At 34.7% G+C, this 18,578-nt stretch overlaps 1 protein-coding gene across 2 annotated transcripts in view; it reads left to right on the top strand.

Annotated features, from left to right (window-relative positions):
• PCDH15 (protocadherin related 15) overlaps positions 1–18,578 on the top strand; it is a 2,067,151-nt gene that overhangs the window by 1,529,730 nt on the left and 518,843 nt on the right. For both annotated transcript variants that reach the window (XM_031956966.1, XM_031956965.1), the window contains 2 exons: positions 4,139–4,249; positions 16,121–16,291. In XM_031956966.1, coding sequence (XP_031812826.1) covers positions 4,139–4,249; positions 16,121–16,291 — 282 coding nt within the window. The remainder of the gene's footprint in view (positions 1–4,138; positions 4,250–16,120; positions 16,292–18,578) is intronic.

Consider the following 18,578-nt stretch of genomic DNA (forward strand, 5'->3'; position numbering starts at 1 on the left):
AGTTTCATGTATTTAAAACTGGAAGTTATAAAGCCCAACTATTTCACTTTAAAGATAAGCTAGACAGAGGCCCAGAAACATTCCATAATTTGTTGTGAATCACAAAGTTGTTAAGTGGCAATACTAGAGTTTAAAACTGGGTCATTAACATGGAATCACTGTCCCACTGTGCCTCACTACATAAATCCACTATGTATTAATGGCCGCCAGAGGTAATACATACATATGTCAATGTCTATTTTCTTTGCACATAATTCTGAGAGAAACGTCATTTAAAAAATGAATTATTATCTTTTATATTACCTCTATAGATCCTACCACAATCATCAATAGAGGTAATTATATGAGTATTGGGGGGGGGGGGGGGGAAATCCTAGGAACATACTTTTGGAGCTATCCTGTGCTTAAGATCATTGGTATTAGAAAATAGAATTACCATCTGTACCTACCAAATTCTTTTTTAAATATTAAAATTAATCCCTGCCTTTTCTCACCCATCCCACTCCTACTACATCGTATTAAATTTATCTTCTCTTTCTAGTTTTGCCACTAGTGGTCATCACAATAAAGCACTTCCTACTTGCTTATGTATTATCACTTTTAGAAACAGTATATAAAATTTCTGATAAATTGTGTTTAGAAGAGATTTGATTTTTTTTTCAATCCCCAAATACTTGAAAATGTTATTAAGAGGATTGCTTAAAAAAAGTTGAGTGGTAATCCAGACCGGTTTATGGGTTCATATATACCATCAAAATTTATATTCATTTATGTGCCACATTTTACAAAAGACAATGGTTAACTAGAGTGTATTCAGAGTAGGTTGGGGGCGAAATCATACCTTTTTAAAGGAATGTTAAAAAAAATTAGCACTTTTTTTGCTTGGAGAATAAAAAACTTAGTAATTGGGGCTAAAGGTCTCAATCAGTAGGAGGACATTACAGCTGCCATAATACAAATGAAAGAGTGTTGAATTTGTAGCACAACAATTTGAATTCAAATTCTGGCTTTGTACCATACTACCTTGTGTATTATGGAATAAGTTGCTTTACCTATTTGACCTTGATGATCTCATTTGTAGAATAAATGGGTTTGTGTCAAACCTGTTAGGTCTTTTCTTTTTAGCTCTAAATCTAAGATAATAAGAAAGAAAGGATGTCTTGGGGAAGAAAGTTGACTTGTTTTGAGGTTTTGCTGTTTTTGCTATTGCTAATATTTTTGTTTTGATATTTTATTTATCTCCCTTTGGTTTATTTTTTGTTTTCCCTACATGACAAAACTAGGAGGAGGAATTGATTGGAAAGAAGTCATTTTAGCTTAGGTCTCCGAAAAGACATACTAAAATTATACTTGTCTGAAGTAGGAATTGGTTCTGACAAGAAGTAGTAGCTTGTCACTTCCTGATATGTTCCAACAAAGACTGAATGACCACTCAATGGATATTTTATGAAAGGACTATTAACCTATGGGCTGCACTAGGTAACTATTGAGTCCTCTTTCATTTAACATGCTGTGATCTTAACAATATCTACTTTAGAGCTGAAGTCCATTCAGGAGAAAATAAGTCAATATCCATGATTTTTCTGTGATTCCTTTTTTCTCTCTACTGCCAAATAGTCACTCAAAAAGGTTTGGGAAAGCTTTACTTCACTGTAGGTTTTCTATTTGACTTTTTAAAATAGTGTAAAATATTTTCTCATCTTTTCTTTTTTTATTATTTTATCTCTAGACACTTGCCAGCAAATCAGGTGAAAAAATATTAGGTTTTCCTCCTGTGGCAAATTTCCCAGATGGCGTAGACTATGAAATAGTCCTCATCTTTGTCTCTCGGCACATTGAAATCCATTCAATACTTTGTGAATTGAGTCACATTCTATCGAAGAGACATTGGGTTTAGCTCACTAGATTAGATTCAGTGAAAAGAGACCAGATTCAACTTTAAAGCTCAATAAAATTACTTGCTATATTGTTTCTGCTGATTTGTACTAAGGACGAAGGAAAACTATTCAGTGGAAGTTCATTTTTAACATTAATATGTAACAGTCTAGACAGTGATTCTGATTCCTGCAGGAGTAGCTTTAGAATATAGATGACAGCCTACTTTTACAAAATGATACATCTATCAAGGGTTTGGTTATGATTAAGTTAGATTTTCCCCCGTTTCAATGAAATTACCATATCATTATTATGCCAAGAAGCCCACTACTGTCTGCTCATTCTTTCTCTCCCCACACACTACTGACTTTATCACTGGTGATAACATGAGGGCTGTCTTCAAGTATTCACAAGGTTACCACATGGAAGAGGGAATACTTGGGTTGTTCAGTTCGGCCCCGGAGGCTGGAACTGGGCTTGGTAATTGGAAGTGGTGCAGAGACATAATTGGGCACATTCTTTATAATTAGTTATCCAGATGTGGAAAAAGCTGTCTTTAGAGAACAAAATGAGAATGAATTGTCCATCACTGAGTGAAATCACCTTGCTGTATGAGTTACAGAATTGATTCTTGTCCATGTATGAGTTTGGCTGAACTCCTTTTGGAGAGCCCTTTCATTTTGGAAATTCTAGGATATACTACAAGAGGGAGAGATTTTATGAGAAGTTGTTCAGTTTAGCACTGTTTACCAATAATAGCATTAATATGCAGCTAGGTGGCTTAGTTCATAGAGTGCCAGGCCTAGAGTCAGGAAAATTCCTCTTCATGAAATAAAAGCCAGCCTCAGACACTTGCTAGCTGGGTGGCTCTAGCTAAGTCTCTTAATTCTGTTTGTCCCACCTTCTGGCAAACCACTCCAGTGTCTTTGCCAAGAAAATACCAAATGGGGTCACAAAGAGTTGGACATACTGACTTGACTCAATAACAACATCATACCATTAATCATTGAATTGGGAATGGATGTTCAAAAGATGGATCTTCCCAAAGTTTAGCCTTTCAGGGATCTTGTTAATATTAATTTATATTAATGTTAATGAGGATGATGATGATCATAAAATTCCAGAGTAAGATATAGAGAGCCAGAAGGGACTTTAGTGGACCATCAAGTCCAAACCTCTCATTTTCTAGATTAGGAAACTGATGCCCAGAGAGTTTAGACCCATAAAACTAGTTAGTATCTGAGACAGGATTCAAACTCACATCTTCCTGAATCCATCTCCAGGATATTAGCCAATGGATGATGATTAATGTTTCTAATGGTGACAATGTTATCAATTAGGATGCTGACTGACATCCTTTAAGATGTAAAATACACCTTACACATATTTTCTAATTGGATTCTCCAAATAGGCCTATGATCTTATCAGTTTTATTGATAAGAAAAAGTGGAACCCAGAGATGTTAAGTGATTTTATGCAGTTAGTAAGTATGAATCAGGATAGAAACTCAAGTCTTCATGAATCATAAAATATTAGATAAGGAAGGATCCTTAGAGATCACTCTCCTCCCTATTATACAAATGATGCAAATGACTTCTCTGAGTAATTTACCCAGAGCTATACAATTGATTCCTATCATATCTATGGTTTCCCAATTCCACCTACATCACAGAATTATTGTACGGCTTAAATGAGTAATATTTGTAATGTGCTTAACACAGTGCCTGGCACATAAATGCCACATAACTTTCCTCCCCATGCTCACTGTTCTTTTCACTCTGTGTAGTGCTACAATACATTTTTTTTTATCTCTAATATCTGAAAGTGCTAGACATATGCATAAAGTTTAAAGATAGAAATCATGCTGTGTAGAAATCATGGATGAAAAATGTTATTTTGAACTTTGTGGGTTTAAATCAAGACAGATTAAAAAAAAAAAAAACTGTTACCAAAAAGACCTGTGTTTGTTGGACTTCCCTTTCAAAGGTCCCAGGGCAATTGATAAATGGCACAAATAATAAATGAAAAACTACCAGAGGAAACGAGTTTTCTGGTTATCATATTTTCCTAGTTCCTGAGAGAACCTGACTGATCAAATTTAAACATTTAAATGAAAAATCAGAATATTAAATCAGATGCTTGCACCCAAAACCATTTTCGATGAAAAAGTTTACCAACCGTCTATGAGTCTTAATCATGTGATGACATACTGTGTGTTGTCTCTGGGTCACCTCCATAAATTCTGTCCTCCTTCTTCTTGCAGACCTCCAACGATACCTTTGAGATTCCTCTCACGTTAACTGGAACTGTTGTATTGAGGAAGAGACTTAATTATGAAGATAAGACCCGTTATTATGTCATCGTTCAAGCTAACGTGAGTATTCCCATTGGTTAATACCGAATTACATCATTCTCTTTGAAAAATTGTGTCTATGTATGTGTACATATGACAGATATATGAAGAAGCTAAACAATAATCCTTGAAAGATGTAGTAAAACAGAGAAAGTTCAGTGCAAGAACTTTCTGATTATTAATATCAAGTAAGGTATAAAACAGAGATGTACGTTCTCGATGCTAGTATAGAGTACAGCTTGTTTTGCTACCATAGACTCTTTAATAGTCACTTTGGTGAAGGCAATGAATCCTGAATCAGAGTATTTTTTTAAAGTACACAATGAAAAGTACAGGTTAAAAATTTAACCAAAGGTTAATGAAAATGGAGATGCAGTTGATTTTCCTCATCCAAGATCACAGACTTCCTGAAATCTCTTATGAAGAGTATTCTATGGATTCAAGGTTTAGAACCTCTACTATGATAGATATCAAAAAAGAATCACATAATCAGAAAGGAGTAGAGCCAGCATAATTCAATAGACATTTATTAAGCACCTACTATGTGCCAGGCACTGGGGATATAATTCATAAAAAAGAAAAACTCCCTATCCTTGAAGAGTTCACAATCTAAAGAGAGAAACAACACACAATAGAAGAATGAAAAATGTGGGGAGGGGGCAGAACAGGGAGGGAATGGAGCAACAGAGAGTACCCAGTACTTAGCATCTGAGCATTTTATTATATGGAATTTAAACTGGGCAGGGCAGCACATTATTGTTCTAGGTAAGGAATAGTGCATGTTGAAAGTATAGTTTCCACTCTTTATTTAAAAAGACATTGGGAGAAGTTTGAATCTGTACCCTTCAGCACTCCAATCAGAGGAGAGAAGAGACTGAAGGAGGTCCTGTCAATTAGCTCTTGAGTTAGCAGCATCTTGAGTTTAGAAGTGAGGAACTTATCTTGGGTGGGCCATTTGCTTCCAGTAGATTTTCAATCAGGCAAGACAGTAGAAGAAAAATCAGGCCTGCCTAAAAGACAGCACTCTAGTCCCATTAATAGCCCTTCCAAGAAAAAATTCACCTCCCACAAATGTGATCTCTATGAAGGTCCTAAGAACAGATGGATAATAGCTGTCCGTGATGGTAAGAGTGAAGGAGTTACCATTCCTATTCTGGAAGAGAGAGGGAACAACAACAAAGAAAACATCAGAGATCAACCAAAACGTTGGTGCATGTTTTCCTCTGAATTCAGCAAAATTGACTTAGAGCTGGAGGAAAGAAACACACTTTTAGGTGTTTATGGTTGAAAATGTCATTTCTCCAAATTACTTTTTCTTTTGGTATATCGACATTTGGAAAAACAGAAAAAATGGCTTAGTCTTCCAATCTGAATTAACAAAGCAGAAGTATTTTATGTCAAAAAATCATAAAATGTCAGTGTTGAAAGGAATTTCCTAACTTCTTCAAGCTGACTCTGGTGTTCGTAAAGTCATCCTGTAACATCTCAGTTAATTTCTCTACTATGCTTTATTTGAATATTTCTTTTATTGTTTTTTTTTTAACATTTTAGTCATACCTGGCCTTTCATGACCACATTTTGGGTTTTCTTGTTAAAATATACTAGATTGGTTCACGATTTCCTTGTCTGAGTCATTTTACAGTCGGAGAAACTAAAACAAAGACTTAAGAGACTTAACCACGTTCACTAAGCTAGTGAGTGTCTAAGACCAAATTTGAATTTAGGAATTCTTGACCCCAGGAAAGGGTTGTAATCATTGTTTCACCTAACAACTCTGAGCATATCTAATGAAGTATAAGATATTATTTTATTATTTAATTATAATTCTGAAAACACTGTTTATTTAAAAAGAAAACACCATTCCTTACCTAGAACAATAAGTCAACATATTTTCCTCCTACCTTTTGTTCCTACTTATCTTTTTGGAGTTAAGAATAATAAGGTGGATGCTATGTTTAAATAAAAGTAATTGAAATAGTGGAAGAAACCTTCATTGTACCCCTGTTTTCAGTGTTTTTTTCCCCATCAACTAATTTTCAGTGTAAATGCTACTAAGCCATCTCATTCTCTTTATACTCTCCTAATAGAAGTCATTTTCCCCTATTTTTTCTTTTCTTAAAACTTTTCTCCCAAGCTGAATGATCAATTCCACATACGGTCTGGCCAGTCCATAAGATGGTAGGACTTTCAATTTCCTCATTCTAAATATTCACTACTTCTTCTATGTATATAGCATATGTTTCCAAAAGAGGCTACATCATTTTCTGGAGATTAGAATATATCCTAAATCAACCAAGCATTTTATTATAATTATTTTTTTATTTCTTATTTACTAATTGCATTTATTCTGTAATCAAAAATAGTTTTGCAGAAGGAAAAGTAAGCAAAAGTAAGACACAGGAAATGAATTTCATTTATCTTTGATCTGTAATAATTTTACCATGGAGGTGAGTCAATTTTCAATTTGTTATTTCATGTTTAACAGTTTTCAGAAAGGAAAAGAATAGACCTTTCTTATATTTGGTTTTGCAGTGTGAAAAACTTTTTCAAAGTTTTTGTCTTCAGACATATTCTAATGGGAAAATGATAGCAGTTTAATTTATAAGATCCCTTCTCTTCTCCTTAGCTATAAACAATGACAGGCAAGGTAAATATCCAATTCCTCCTCAAACCTTTAAGTTCTTTAACCAATGCACAAAAGTAGACTTCAGAAAAATATGGCACTTCTTTGTCCTTAGGATTATTTTTGGTTTGGAAATATATTTTCTCTAATTGGAGGTAAAAAATCATTGTTCTAATTTGTACTGTATACCAAGGCTCATGTCAAGTGTTCGAAAATAGCAGAGAAAAAAGAAGACAAGATCCTTGCCCATCGGGAATATGGACATCTAAGAGCAAGAAAATAATAGAGTAAACATCTATTAATCATCTAGTATGTACCAGACACTATGCTAAGCACTTTACAAATAGAATGTCTTTTAATCCTCACAGAATTCTTAAAAATGCTGCTATTTTCATTTTACATTTGAGAAAACTGAGGCAGACAGAAGTTAAGTGATCTTCCCAGGATCAATAGCAACTAATAATCTGAGGCAGGATTGTATTGGTTCCACGTCTATCTTGATTCCAATTTATTCATTGTCAATTAATTTCCAAAAAGGCAATTTTAAATTTAATAAAAACATAAATTAATGCAAGTGACCAAATGGTTTTCATACCTATTCAAGTTGAATATGTGCTGCTTTAATTTAGAGACTATTTCATTTTTGTCTTTGTATCACAAATACCTCAAAAGTTTTGGCCCCTAGCAGGTCATCAATACATGTTTACTACTTTGAGCCAAACTGAATTGCACTTAACTTAATTTCAGTGTATGCTATGATTTGACTTTCCAATAATTCTCTTTAAGTGTTCCAAAGGATTTTTGTTTTACCTGTTCATTTTCTTTTTTTTTTTTGTTTCTTGTATTGTAATGCCAGAGAAACTGAGGCAAGATAGCAATTGGAAAGTTTTAATATTTTATTGGAGAGCTTAGATTAATTGACTGGATTGGACTCATGTCTCAAAAAATCCAGCAGCAAATGAAGAATTCCAGGGATTTTTATAAGACTCTAGCTATCAGAGAAACAAAGGGAGGGGTAGAAAGAACACTGGTGAGTGGGAATTTCCAGGAACAGACTATAAATTCGGTTTCTACAGGTTGGGAGTAAGGACCATAAATTCTATTAAGTTGGGAGTCAAGAAGGTGGTCAAACTAGAGACAGAAAGTCTGGAACAAGAGATAGGTTTACTTATCTCTAAATAAACTATCTGGAATTTATGGTTTTGTGGAATGTTAATGGTCAGGGCTCCCAGCCCTAATTTATATCAGTCCTAATGGTCAGGAAAAGGGGTAGGGGGCATAGAATATTAATTCAGGAAAATTGAGATATTATACTTCAGGGAAATAATGCAGGGAAGCCAAGGTGTTATAATTCAGGGAAACTGAGGCAGAACAATTCAAGGAAACTGTGGCATAACAATGTGATCATAATGCCCACTGTGTTTTTGAATGCTATCACCCCCTCTCAAATCAAATTATTTTATAAAGTTCTCTCTTTTCGTTTCTCATATTTTCCCAAAATTTAATTGCATTAAAATATCTCATGGACTATGAACACAAATTGCTAATAATCATTTGAAAATATATAAAAAACTTTCCAATTTTCCAAAAGTTATAACTAAAACAAACTTTGAAAAAGCACTAAATGCCTATCAAATAGGCAAAAACAATTCCAGGCAATGAAACTCAGTTCTGGGAGAGTCATAGGGAAAACATTGATCAAGTACTAGTAAAGTTGTAAATAGCAATACCAATAATAACAACAATTTGGCAATGTTCAGTAAAATAACTATTTCCTTTGACTCAATAAAACAATTGCTCTTGGTGATAGCCTGAAAACATAAGTCTATATCTCTCCCCTATTCTATAGACTACAGTGGCTCCCTAGAGTTTTTAGGTCATATACCAACTTTTTGGTTTATAGCTTTTTCTAGACTAACTCCGACCTACTTTTCCATACTCATTTCCTGTTAGTCTCCTTTGTACTCTTTGGCCTGGCCAGATAGGCTTTCTTGTTTTTCCCCTAGATGATATTTCATCTCCTAACTCTAGGACAAGTCTGGACTGAACTGCCTCCCTTTCCTACTTCTGATTCCCTCGCCAACTCTAAAATCCAGTTCATGTGGCACATCACAAGAAGCCCTTCCTGAGTCCCAGTATCCTTGAACTGTTCCCTCATATTTGCCCTTCCCCCCAGTTGTTGTTGTGTTCAGTCATTCACTCTTAGTTACACAGTATCACTAATATCACCCATGCGGTTTTCTTGGCAAATATTATGGAGTATTTGTTCCATTTCCTTCTCCCTCCCCAGAGAACCCTGTGATCAAATTGAATGTGGTTACATATATTACTAAATGTTAAATGTATAAATTGTTTCCCCCAATAGAAGGAAATATCCTTTATGTTAAGAACTGTATTACTTTTATATTTGTATCCCTTATGTCTACGATAGTGCTGAACTTGCTGTTGATACCTCACAAATACAGATACACATTGTTGAGAAGAGCCTGAAAGTATAATTGAAATCAACAGTGAAAAAAAGAGTTATCTTAATCAAAGAAATTCAGAGTAATAATAGTTTTGATTGCTCAAGCTAGGGAGCAGAATAAATATTCAACTAAAGGGGAGTGGTTGATACTTTGGTGAGATTTTAAGTGGAAATTTTGCTTAAATAAAACTGTTCTTGTACATTTAGATATGTGAATTATATGACTATACTCTATGGGATCTGAACTTTCTTCCTTATTTTCTTTTCCCTTTTCATTTCTCTTCAAAGTCCTCCCATAAAATTAAATGGTGCTCCCTTAAAATATAAAATGTCCACTCATACTTTCCACATTCCATGCAAAGATATCATGATCTTCTTTGCTTTTAACTAAAGGAAGTTAGGGCTAGAAAAGTACTATTGTCAGCCAGAACATTGTCCCACAGATTTGACTTGGTCCCTGGGTTAGACTTATTTGCAAAGTATAAAACAAAAGTCCCAGGAAGCATATTGCATTGTGATAGGTACCAGCTTCAGTCCTAAAGCTTTTATTAAAGTCACATTCCTGACACAAAGGTGCATGAGTCTGGACAGCCTGTTAAGCTTGTAGTGACTTCAGGCAGCTCTTTAAGACATGGGTACTGATCTGTTTTGATAGAGGAAGTTACTTCTTAAAGGCTCCCTGAACCAATATAATTACAAGTCATGGCTTCTCCCTCAAAAAAAAAAAATAAATAAAACAAAAAGAATGAATGAGCTCTTTTATCTTCCTCAAATAAAACTGTCCCCAGAATTAAGTGTTATTATTTCTATCATCCTCACTGAGCATAATAGAACTAGTAAATACATAATAAATGTGTACTGATTGACTAAACTGCTAAAATTTAGACTAATTCTTATTTGGAAACTGCATCAATTAAGGCTTCAAAACACATACATTGAGAAGATACTAAACTGGGATTTTATATTGTTTTCAAAAAGTTTTACAAAGTAAAATTTTTAATCTATCAAGGAATTAAAAAATATATAAAATTGCTTATCTGATATATCATCTACTTCTTCCATCAAAAATTCAATTAGCAAATATTTATTCAGAGTTTCTCATGTGTCATTCACTGGGAAAATATCTAAGGAAAGTCATAACCCTCCCATGTGTTAATATTTTATAATCATAGAATTCATGTTGTACCATAAAACCTCTACAGAGAATTCCCCAACAATCTTCAGTCACTTTTTATTTTCTTTTATTGCACAATAGATAGATAATAAAGCTGGGCTAGTTTTTGGTCCAAATTTAATTTTAACCACCAGGTGGTGCTGGGAGGCACTTAACTGATCCTGTTCACTAATCATAATTTACTCTTAATTATCCTCTGATCTTCTTGAAAATTAAGTAATGTATAAATTGTATATTTATACAAAAATGTATAAATAAAGACTATGTAATATTCTTTCCAACATCATAGGGTAAAAATGAAGAAGAGGAAGTTCTAGGAATGCAGGACAGTGAATAGAATCATGCAGAGTAAGGAGATGGAATTATCAGTTTAAGGAATAGTGAGGAGGTTAATGTCCCTAGATCAGAGTACACATGACAAGATGTGGAAGGTTTAGTAAGATTACAAAGTGGAAATGGTTAAGGGGTTATGAAAGATTTTTAAAATGAAGCAGAGAATTTTACATGTGATTCTGGATGCAATAGGGAGCCATCAGCATAGGTTGAATGGGCTGGTAAGTGAATATGACATGGCCAAATGTGTGATTTTTTGAAGATCAATTTGATGATAACTAAGTAAATTAGGACTAGAAATAGGTCAGGGAACCCAACCAGTAAGTACTGAAATATTCTAGGCATAAGGTAGTGAAGACTTTCACCAGAATGGTGCAAGATTCTGAGGAGGAGATATATAGGAGAGAGGTTTGGGATCACTGGAATATAAAAAGAATGGTGTGTTGGGAGTAATTTAATCACTGACTACAAGTACACTTTAATTCCCTATCCTGGTTCAGTCTGGGGTTGGAGATTTTCTGGGGCAGGAAGAAGCTGTGTGTTGCTGGAACAGAATGAGGTACTCATATGAAAGCAAACTTACTACCATGGAATATCAATAACCAAAGAGTATCTAGTATGTCCCTTGGAAGCCAGAGATAAACAGTATAGATTTATAACTAGCTATCCAGGTGGCTAGTTAGCTATCTTTATAGCATTCATATATTTTATCAACATATTTATGCCTAAGATTATGGAGTTATAAGATTAACAATAATAGCAGAGGTATATTTGCATGTAGACATAGATATGGACATATGAATCAGAAAACACCTCTTTGCCTCATAGGAAAATCTAATGAAAAAATATAGAAATATATATCTAAAATCTTCTATCCTCTAAGGTTAAAATATATACCTTAGCAATTGATATCCTAAACAAATATAATTATAAACCCAGGAAAATGTGATGGAGCAATGTGATGCATCACTTGCTATGCTCAATTCATGAAAATTAGAGATGAAACACTAGAAAAAGGACAAAAAATAAACAAATTAATAAATTAGGTAAAAAACCCTGATATATTTAGCAACAACACACAGAAAAGAAGCCAGTTTTTAAAAGATTTTAAAAGTAGTAGATGACTGACTGTCCATCTATCTTGAGTCAGCAGAAGGATGTTAAAAGCCTCTACATCTTGAGGTAGTTTTATAAGAGTTGTATCATTGAGGATGATTCTATTTACATTCTTATTACTCCTCCCTCTTTTTTTTTTTTGTGCTGCAAATACCTGATAATGTAATTAAATAACACTTAATTTAATTAAATAACTTCTCTCTCTCTGAGGGAGTCTTCTTGATGCTCTGGCACATTTTTGAAAGCCAGAGGCTAGAATATCTCGACATTAGGAATGCTCCTTATTCCATTTTTAATAAAATAAAAGTTTCAGTGTCATTGAAAATATATAAGAAAGTATAAAAGTAAGAAGAGAAAAGACTGAGTGAGAAAGAGAAGAAAGTAGGGAGGAAGGAAGGAAAGGAAGGAAAGGAAGGAAGGAAGGAAGGAAGGAAGGAAGGAAGGAAGCAAGCAAGCAAAGAACAAGTTGTGATGACGAGTATTTTAAAATCAGCTGGAGTCAGGAATTCAGGTTAAGGGAAAATCTTCAATCTTTATTCTCACTAGAGGTGAAGAAGGATCAAAGGTGAAGGGGGATCGGAAGTGAAGGGGGGATCCCGATAGCAATGTGTGCAGCTGCCTCAAGAAACCAGTCAACCATCTCTTTCCACTCCTCTCTCCGCCCCTCTGTCTCCACCCACCAAAATTGTCATTTCCTATACAACACATCAGGACTTGCACAGAGAGTGGGTGGGAGCCATTCTTTCTCCAAGCATATATATTAATAGAGTATGGTCCAATTACTATTTAGCGTCACGTGCTTGGGATCTCAGTGCATCAACTTGAGCTTCAGCCCATTACAAGTAAACAAGGAATGAAGTGAGGAAATGAAGAAAGTAGAGAGGGAGAAAAAAGGAATAAAGGAAGGAAGCAAGGAACAAGGAATCAAGCAATAAAGTGAGGAAGTGAAGAAGGTAGGGAGGGAGAAAGGAATCAAGGAAGGGAGGGAGGGAGGAAGTAAGAAAAAAGGAAGAAAGGAAGGAAGAAATATGGGAAGAAAAAAGGGAGAAAGGAAAGGAGAGAGGAAGGGATGGATGGAAGAAGGAAAGGAGGAGGAAGGAAGGGAGAGAGAAAAAGAAGGGAGGGAAAGACAAAAGAAAGAAATGAAAAGGGAACATGAAGGGAGATAGAGGAGAGGAGAGAAGATCTCATATGTTCCTCAATAGTAGCCTCAAACTCTTTGTATAAAGCCTGTTATTATGTATTCACTAAGCTAGGACACTATGCACAGTAATTTCTCATTTCAACATACCTGATATAATGTGGGAAAATGGTCTTGTACACAATTCTAATCTTCACTTTCCTTAACACTATTCTGTATTGTAATAATGATGATAAAATAATAATAGCTGCCTTTTGTAGTGCTATTTGAGGTTTACAAAACACTACACATTTAAATTAACCCTCACAACAATCCTTTGTGGTGGATGCTATTGTTGTTCCTATTTTATAGATAATAATAACTCACATTTATATAGCTTTTAAAGGATTGCATAGTGATTTCCATTTGCTAAATCATTCAATAATTGAGGAAATAAAGAGTGAATGAGATTAACTACCTTGCTCATGATGACTCTGACCAAATACCCAAAGGCAGATCAAAGCCCACCATGACAAAGAGCTTGCAGTTTTGCTTTTTGGAGTTAAATTCTTCCCTTCAGAGGTCACAGCATCAGTCAGAAGAAAGTATTGCAATTATCCTGGGTCTCTTAGAATCAAGCCTTGTGTCATCAATGAATTGGCAGCAGCATTGCATCCAAGTTTATAAAAAGCAGTGTCTTTGGTTCTCATTCATCCTAAGATCATAGATTTTGTGCTAGATAGGGCCTGAGAGACAATGAAGTCTAATCCTATTTTATAGATGAAGAATCTGACACCTGCAGAGGCTGAGTGATGTTTTATAATGACACAGGACTTTTAACCAACACCCTCTCAGTCTATTCCCGTGCTCCTTAAACTGAGCTTTGTTCTTAACCTGGGGCCCATGAAGTCTACCTACTAAGGCTCTGCTGTTGGTAGTAAGAGAGTCTGTTTACTAAGAGAACATTGAAGGGGGCAAAGATCCTGTCATCAGTACAGCACTACAGACTCTGGTGGACTTCTTTTCCCTTTTGATCATCTCATTCTTAAAAATTCACAGGCTAGAACATGAGGTGACTCTCCTTCTCCTGACTTAACAATTATTCCCTGCTCATGGCAAACACAGTGAACATCATATATAGTATTCCTCTGTTCGGGTCCTTCAGCTCTTCAGAGAAATTTAGAAAGTCACCATTTTATTATTATGTTTTATTTTTCTGGATTGTTTCTTCCTCTTTATTTAGGCTCTGTAATAAGGGGTTCCTTCTGTGTGTGGGGGGGTTATAAGTCAAAAGAATGGATCTATTATCAAAAATAAGTGATTGAAAAATAAAACTATGAAATGGATGTGTGTGTACATGTGTGTTTGTGACAGAAAGGGGGGGGGAAGTAGAGAAAATAAGAAAAGAAAGTGAATTAAGTGAATTATGATTGTTTCTTTCCTAATTTATCTCAGACACCACATAAAATACTATGTAATGGGAAGTTTGTATATCCCTAAAGGATCTTAATCCTTCCTGCTTTTCCTAATATTATGTAAAATCTGGACTGAGAAATTTTGGCAAGCCTACACAAGGACCATTTGCTCACCTATTGTATTTCTTTGAGATGGATTGTTTTTTTTTTTTAATAATATAGCCATTCCAAGTCCCTCTGCCCCTTGTTACACATGTCCCAATGGCAGCAAGCTATTTTCTTAGTCAATTAGCAACCTTTGTCTCATTGTGGTTTTCTTTTTTCTCCTGGAGACATTTGGTTCTTCTTTTTTCTACCAAGCAAATAATTCCTTGGCTCATCAAAAAAGCTTTTGTATTTTTCTGTCTTCCAAGCATCTGGTACTCAAAGACCCTGCTTGGGACATTAATCCTGATGGAATATATACAATGCCAGTGATGTTTCCGTCTAATGCATTAAGCCTAACAGTTCAGGCTGTAAAGTGTTTACTTAACAATTCTCTGTCCAAAACTGAAGCTCATATTATATCTCCAATCACATCTGCTTAGCCTCCTTCAGTTAGCTTAGGTCTGCCTTAACTAGGCTTTGTGCCACAATGTGAACTGTTTAGCAAACACTTTAGCTTGCACTCAAACTGGCAGGTACGATTGCAGCTGACAGAACCCATTCCTTTAAAATATACAGAATGATGAAATGGCAAGGTGATTTGATCTGCTCAATTAATTAAAAAAATGATTTTATTCCATGAAATTCATTCTTCTGGTACAAAGATGAGATACCAACAACAGTTTAAAAATATTAAATGGTTACTTTATAATAATAAAAAAAAAACTGTGGAGAAAGAAACAATGTGGGAAACAAAGGCAAAAATATCTCTTGCTCTCCAGGAACTCACAGACCAATGAGGGAGAACTCATCTAAACTTCTGTGTACATACATTCGGATGAAATTAGAGGTAATCTTAGAGAGGGAGATAATGCAATTGTGGCAATCAAAGAAAGGCTTCTTTCAAAGAACAGAACTAGAGTTACAACTTGAAAAAAGCCTGGAAGCAAAACTGAAGAGAATATTATGAGCATAAGGGATAGTCAGGAAAAAGAAATAGAGTTGAGGAGTTGAAATTCAGAGTCTCTGGGTCATAAATTCTGTAGAGGGAAGTAAAGTAGATGAAGAGCAAGAAGGTAGGAATTGACAAGTCTGGAAAAGACATGTGAACACTTTCTACTAAAAGGAAAGAGAATTCATTAATTTTAGACCCAAGTTTATAGATTAATCCGTTAAAATCAAGTGAATTCTTTTTGACTTACTTAAATGAATACTTTTAAAATCATAAATCAAAAACCACTCTGTCTTTGACTTGTGATCTTAGAGAGTTTCCTGAAGACCAGAGAAATCAGATGATGTACTCATGGTCATACAGTCTAAGAGAATGAAGCCATATCTACTTGATTCCAAACATACTTGTCTACTTTTCTATTGACTTTGTTCACAGACCAATATATGAAATGTAATAAAACTCCATTTGTTAGTTTGACCCAATTTTTGGGAAAAAGGCAAGCACAGAAATTTAAAAATTACATCAGTGAATTGTCTTCTCCTTCATAGGACCGAGCTCAAAACCTTAACGAACGGAGAACAAGTACTACCACGCTCACAATAGATGTCCTTGATGGAGATGATCTGGGGCCAATGTTTCTTCCTTGTGTCCTAGTGCCCAATACTCGAGACTGTCGCCCTCTCACCTACCAAGCAGCCATCCCAGAACTGAGAACACCGGTAAATATACTCTGGTCTTTATTCCTTCCCACTTTACTACTATAACTAAAAATAAGCATCACTTCAGGGACTGAACAAACCAAATGGGTAAGTTGAATGAAATTGGATACATAGACATTTAAATTGTTTGGTGGATAATTGTCTATAGATGTTCAGAAAGAATGATGCATGTGGCCTTCTAAAGAGACTTTAAGTAATGCAGAAAAATTAGAAAAATATTAATAAAAACAAGTGAAAACACAACTTTTCATCTCTATAGATTCATTTATGCTTTATCAGCAAATCTTGGTATATTTTAGTGTATTGTTTTTGTAGTTATTGTTGTTTTAATTTTCTTTCTAAAGCCCTTAAGAACCTTAAGATAAAATATGCCCTACACAATGATCAAAACATGTTCTACTAATGCCTGTAAATACTGAGCTTTGAAAAAAATTCAGCCAATACTTTCCAAAGACATTGAAATATAGACTTTAAGAATGGTAAAGCTTGGGATTTGCAGTTACTTAAATTATATATATATATATATATATATATATATATATATATATATAATTATATATGCATACATACACATTCAGAAATATATACCTATATATCCAATTTAATTTCTCCATGACCCCAGGCCCTATTAATGTGTGCAGTTATGTATGACTAGCTTATTTCTACTCAGATTTTAGAAACCTTAGTGATCATCTGATCCAGAAGTTCTTAAACTCTTTTGAGTCAGAAACTCTTTTGCCATAATGGGCCTCTTCTTGAAATAATGGTTTTAACTGCAGAAAATAAGATACATATAATTACAAAGGACTATACACTCTAGTATATGGGCATCACACTATAGGAAAATACAATTGTAAGAATATATATTGAAAGGCTGCTAGGTGGCTCAGGGAAGAGAACTCCAAGCCTAGTGTTAGGAAGAACTGAGTTCAAATCCAGCCTCAAATACTTAGTAGCTAAGTGGCCATTGATAAGTCATTTAACTTGTTTGTCTTGATCATTCAAATAATGAAATGGCAATCCAGTTCATTATCTTTGCCAAGAAAACTCCCATATTCAGTTCCCAGTGTCACAAAGAGTCAGATCTGACTCAATGACTAAAGAACAATATTAATTTAAGCTCAAGGGATCATAATCTGAATGATTTCCTAATCTTAACCTCTTTTTCTATTCCATATAACTTTCAGAATAAATTGTTCATTTCTAGACCTTCACTCAGCTAGCAGGGACAATTGAATTCAGCCAGAATTCATTAATCATCTACCATGGGCAAGGTCCTGGGGAAATGAGATCATACATAGAGAGCAAGTATCTTTTGAACAGTTTACTTTCTATCTGAGTTTGTGTCATAAAAACATAAGAGAGTAATCTTGGGCAATTTGAGAAGGAAATAAACCTCAATTTAAGGATAGGCTTTGGATAAGTGATGGTGCTGAAGAGAAACCTTGAAGGAAGTTTAGGATTTAAAATACAAAGCTGGGAGAGGAGTGCTTTCCTGGAACTTGAAATGGCTTGTGGTAAAGCATTAAATAATGCTGAGTCCTAAAAATGAGGAGCCAGCTTGTCTGGATCATCTTTCATATGATGTGAAGCAGTGTTGCATAATTCTAGAAATGTAGGAGGTAGCCAGCCTGTGAAGATCTTTTTTTTATTAAAACTTTTTTTTTTTCCAAACATATGCATGGATAATTTTTCAACACTGACTTGCAAAACTTTGTGTTCCACTTCCCCCGCTTCCTCCCATCCCTTTCCTAGGTAGCAAGTAATCCAATATATGTTAAACATGATAAAATATATATGTTAAATCTAACATATGCATACATATTTATACAATTATCTTATTGCACAAGAGAAATCAGATAAAAAGAGGGAAAATAAGAAAGAAAATAAAAATGCAAGCTAATAACAACAAAAAGCATGAAAATGCTATGTTGTGATCCATACTCAATTCTCACAGAACTCTCTGGGTGTAGATGGCTCTCTTCATCACGATATCATTGCAACTGCTCTGAATCATCTCATTGTTGAAAAGAGCCACATCTATCAAAATTGATCCTCATATAATATTGTTGTTGCCGTGTACAAGATTCTGCTAATTTCACTTAATATGCTTCATGTAAGTCTCTCCAGGACTCTCCGAAATCATCCTGCTGATCATTTCTTATAGAACAATAATATTCCATAACATTCCTATACCATATCTTATTCAGCCATTTTCCAACTGATGGATGTCCACTCAGTTTCCAGTTCCTTGACACTATAAAAATGGTTCCCAAAAACATTTTTG

Source organism: Sarcophilus harrisii, chromosome 2 (genome assembly GCF_902635505.1).
Source record: "Sarcophilus harrisii chromosome 2, mSarHar1.11, whole genome shotgun sequence".
NCBI lineage: Eukaryota > Metazoa > Chordata > Mammalia > Dasyuromorphia > Dasyuridae > Sarcophilus > Sarcophilus harrisii.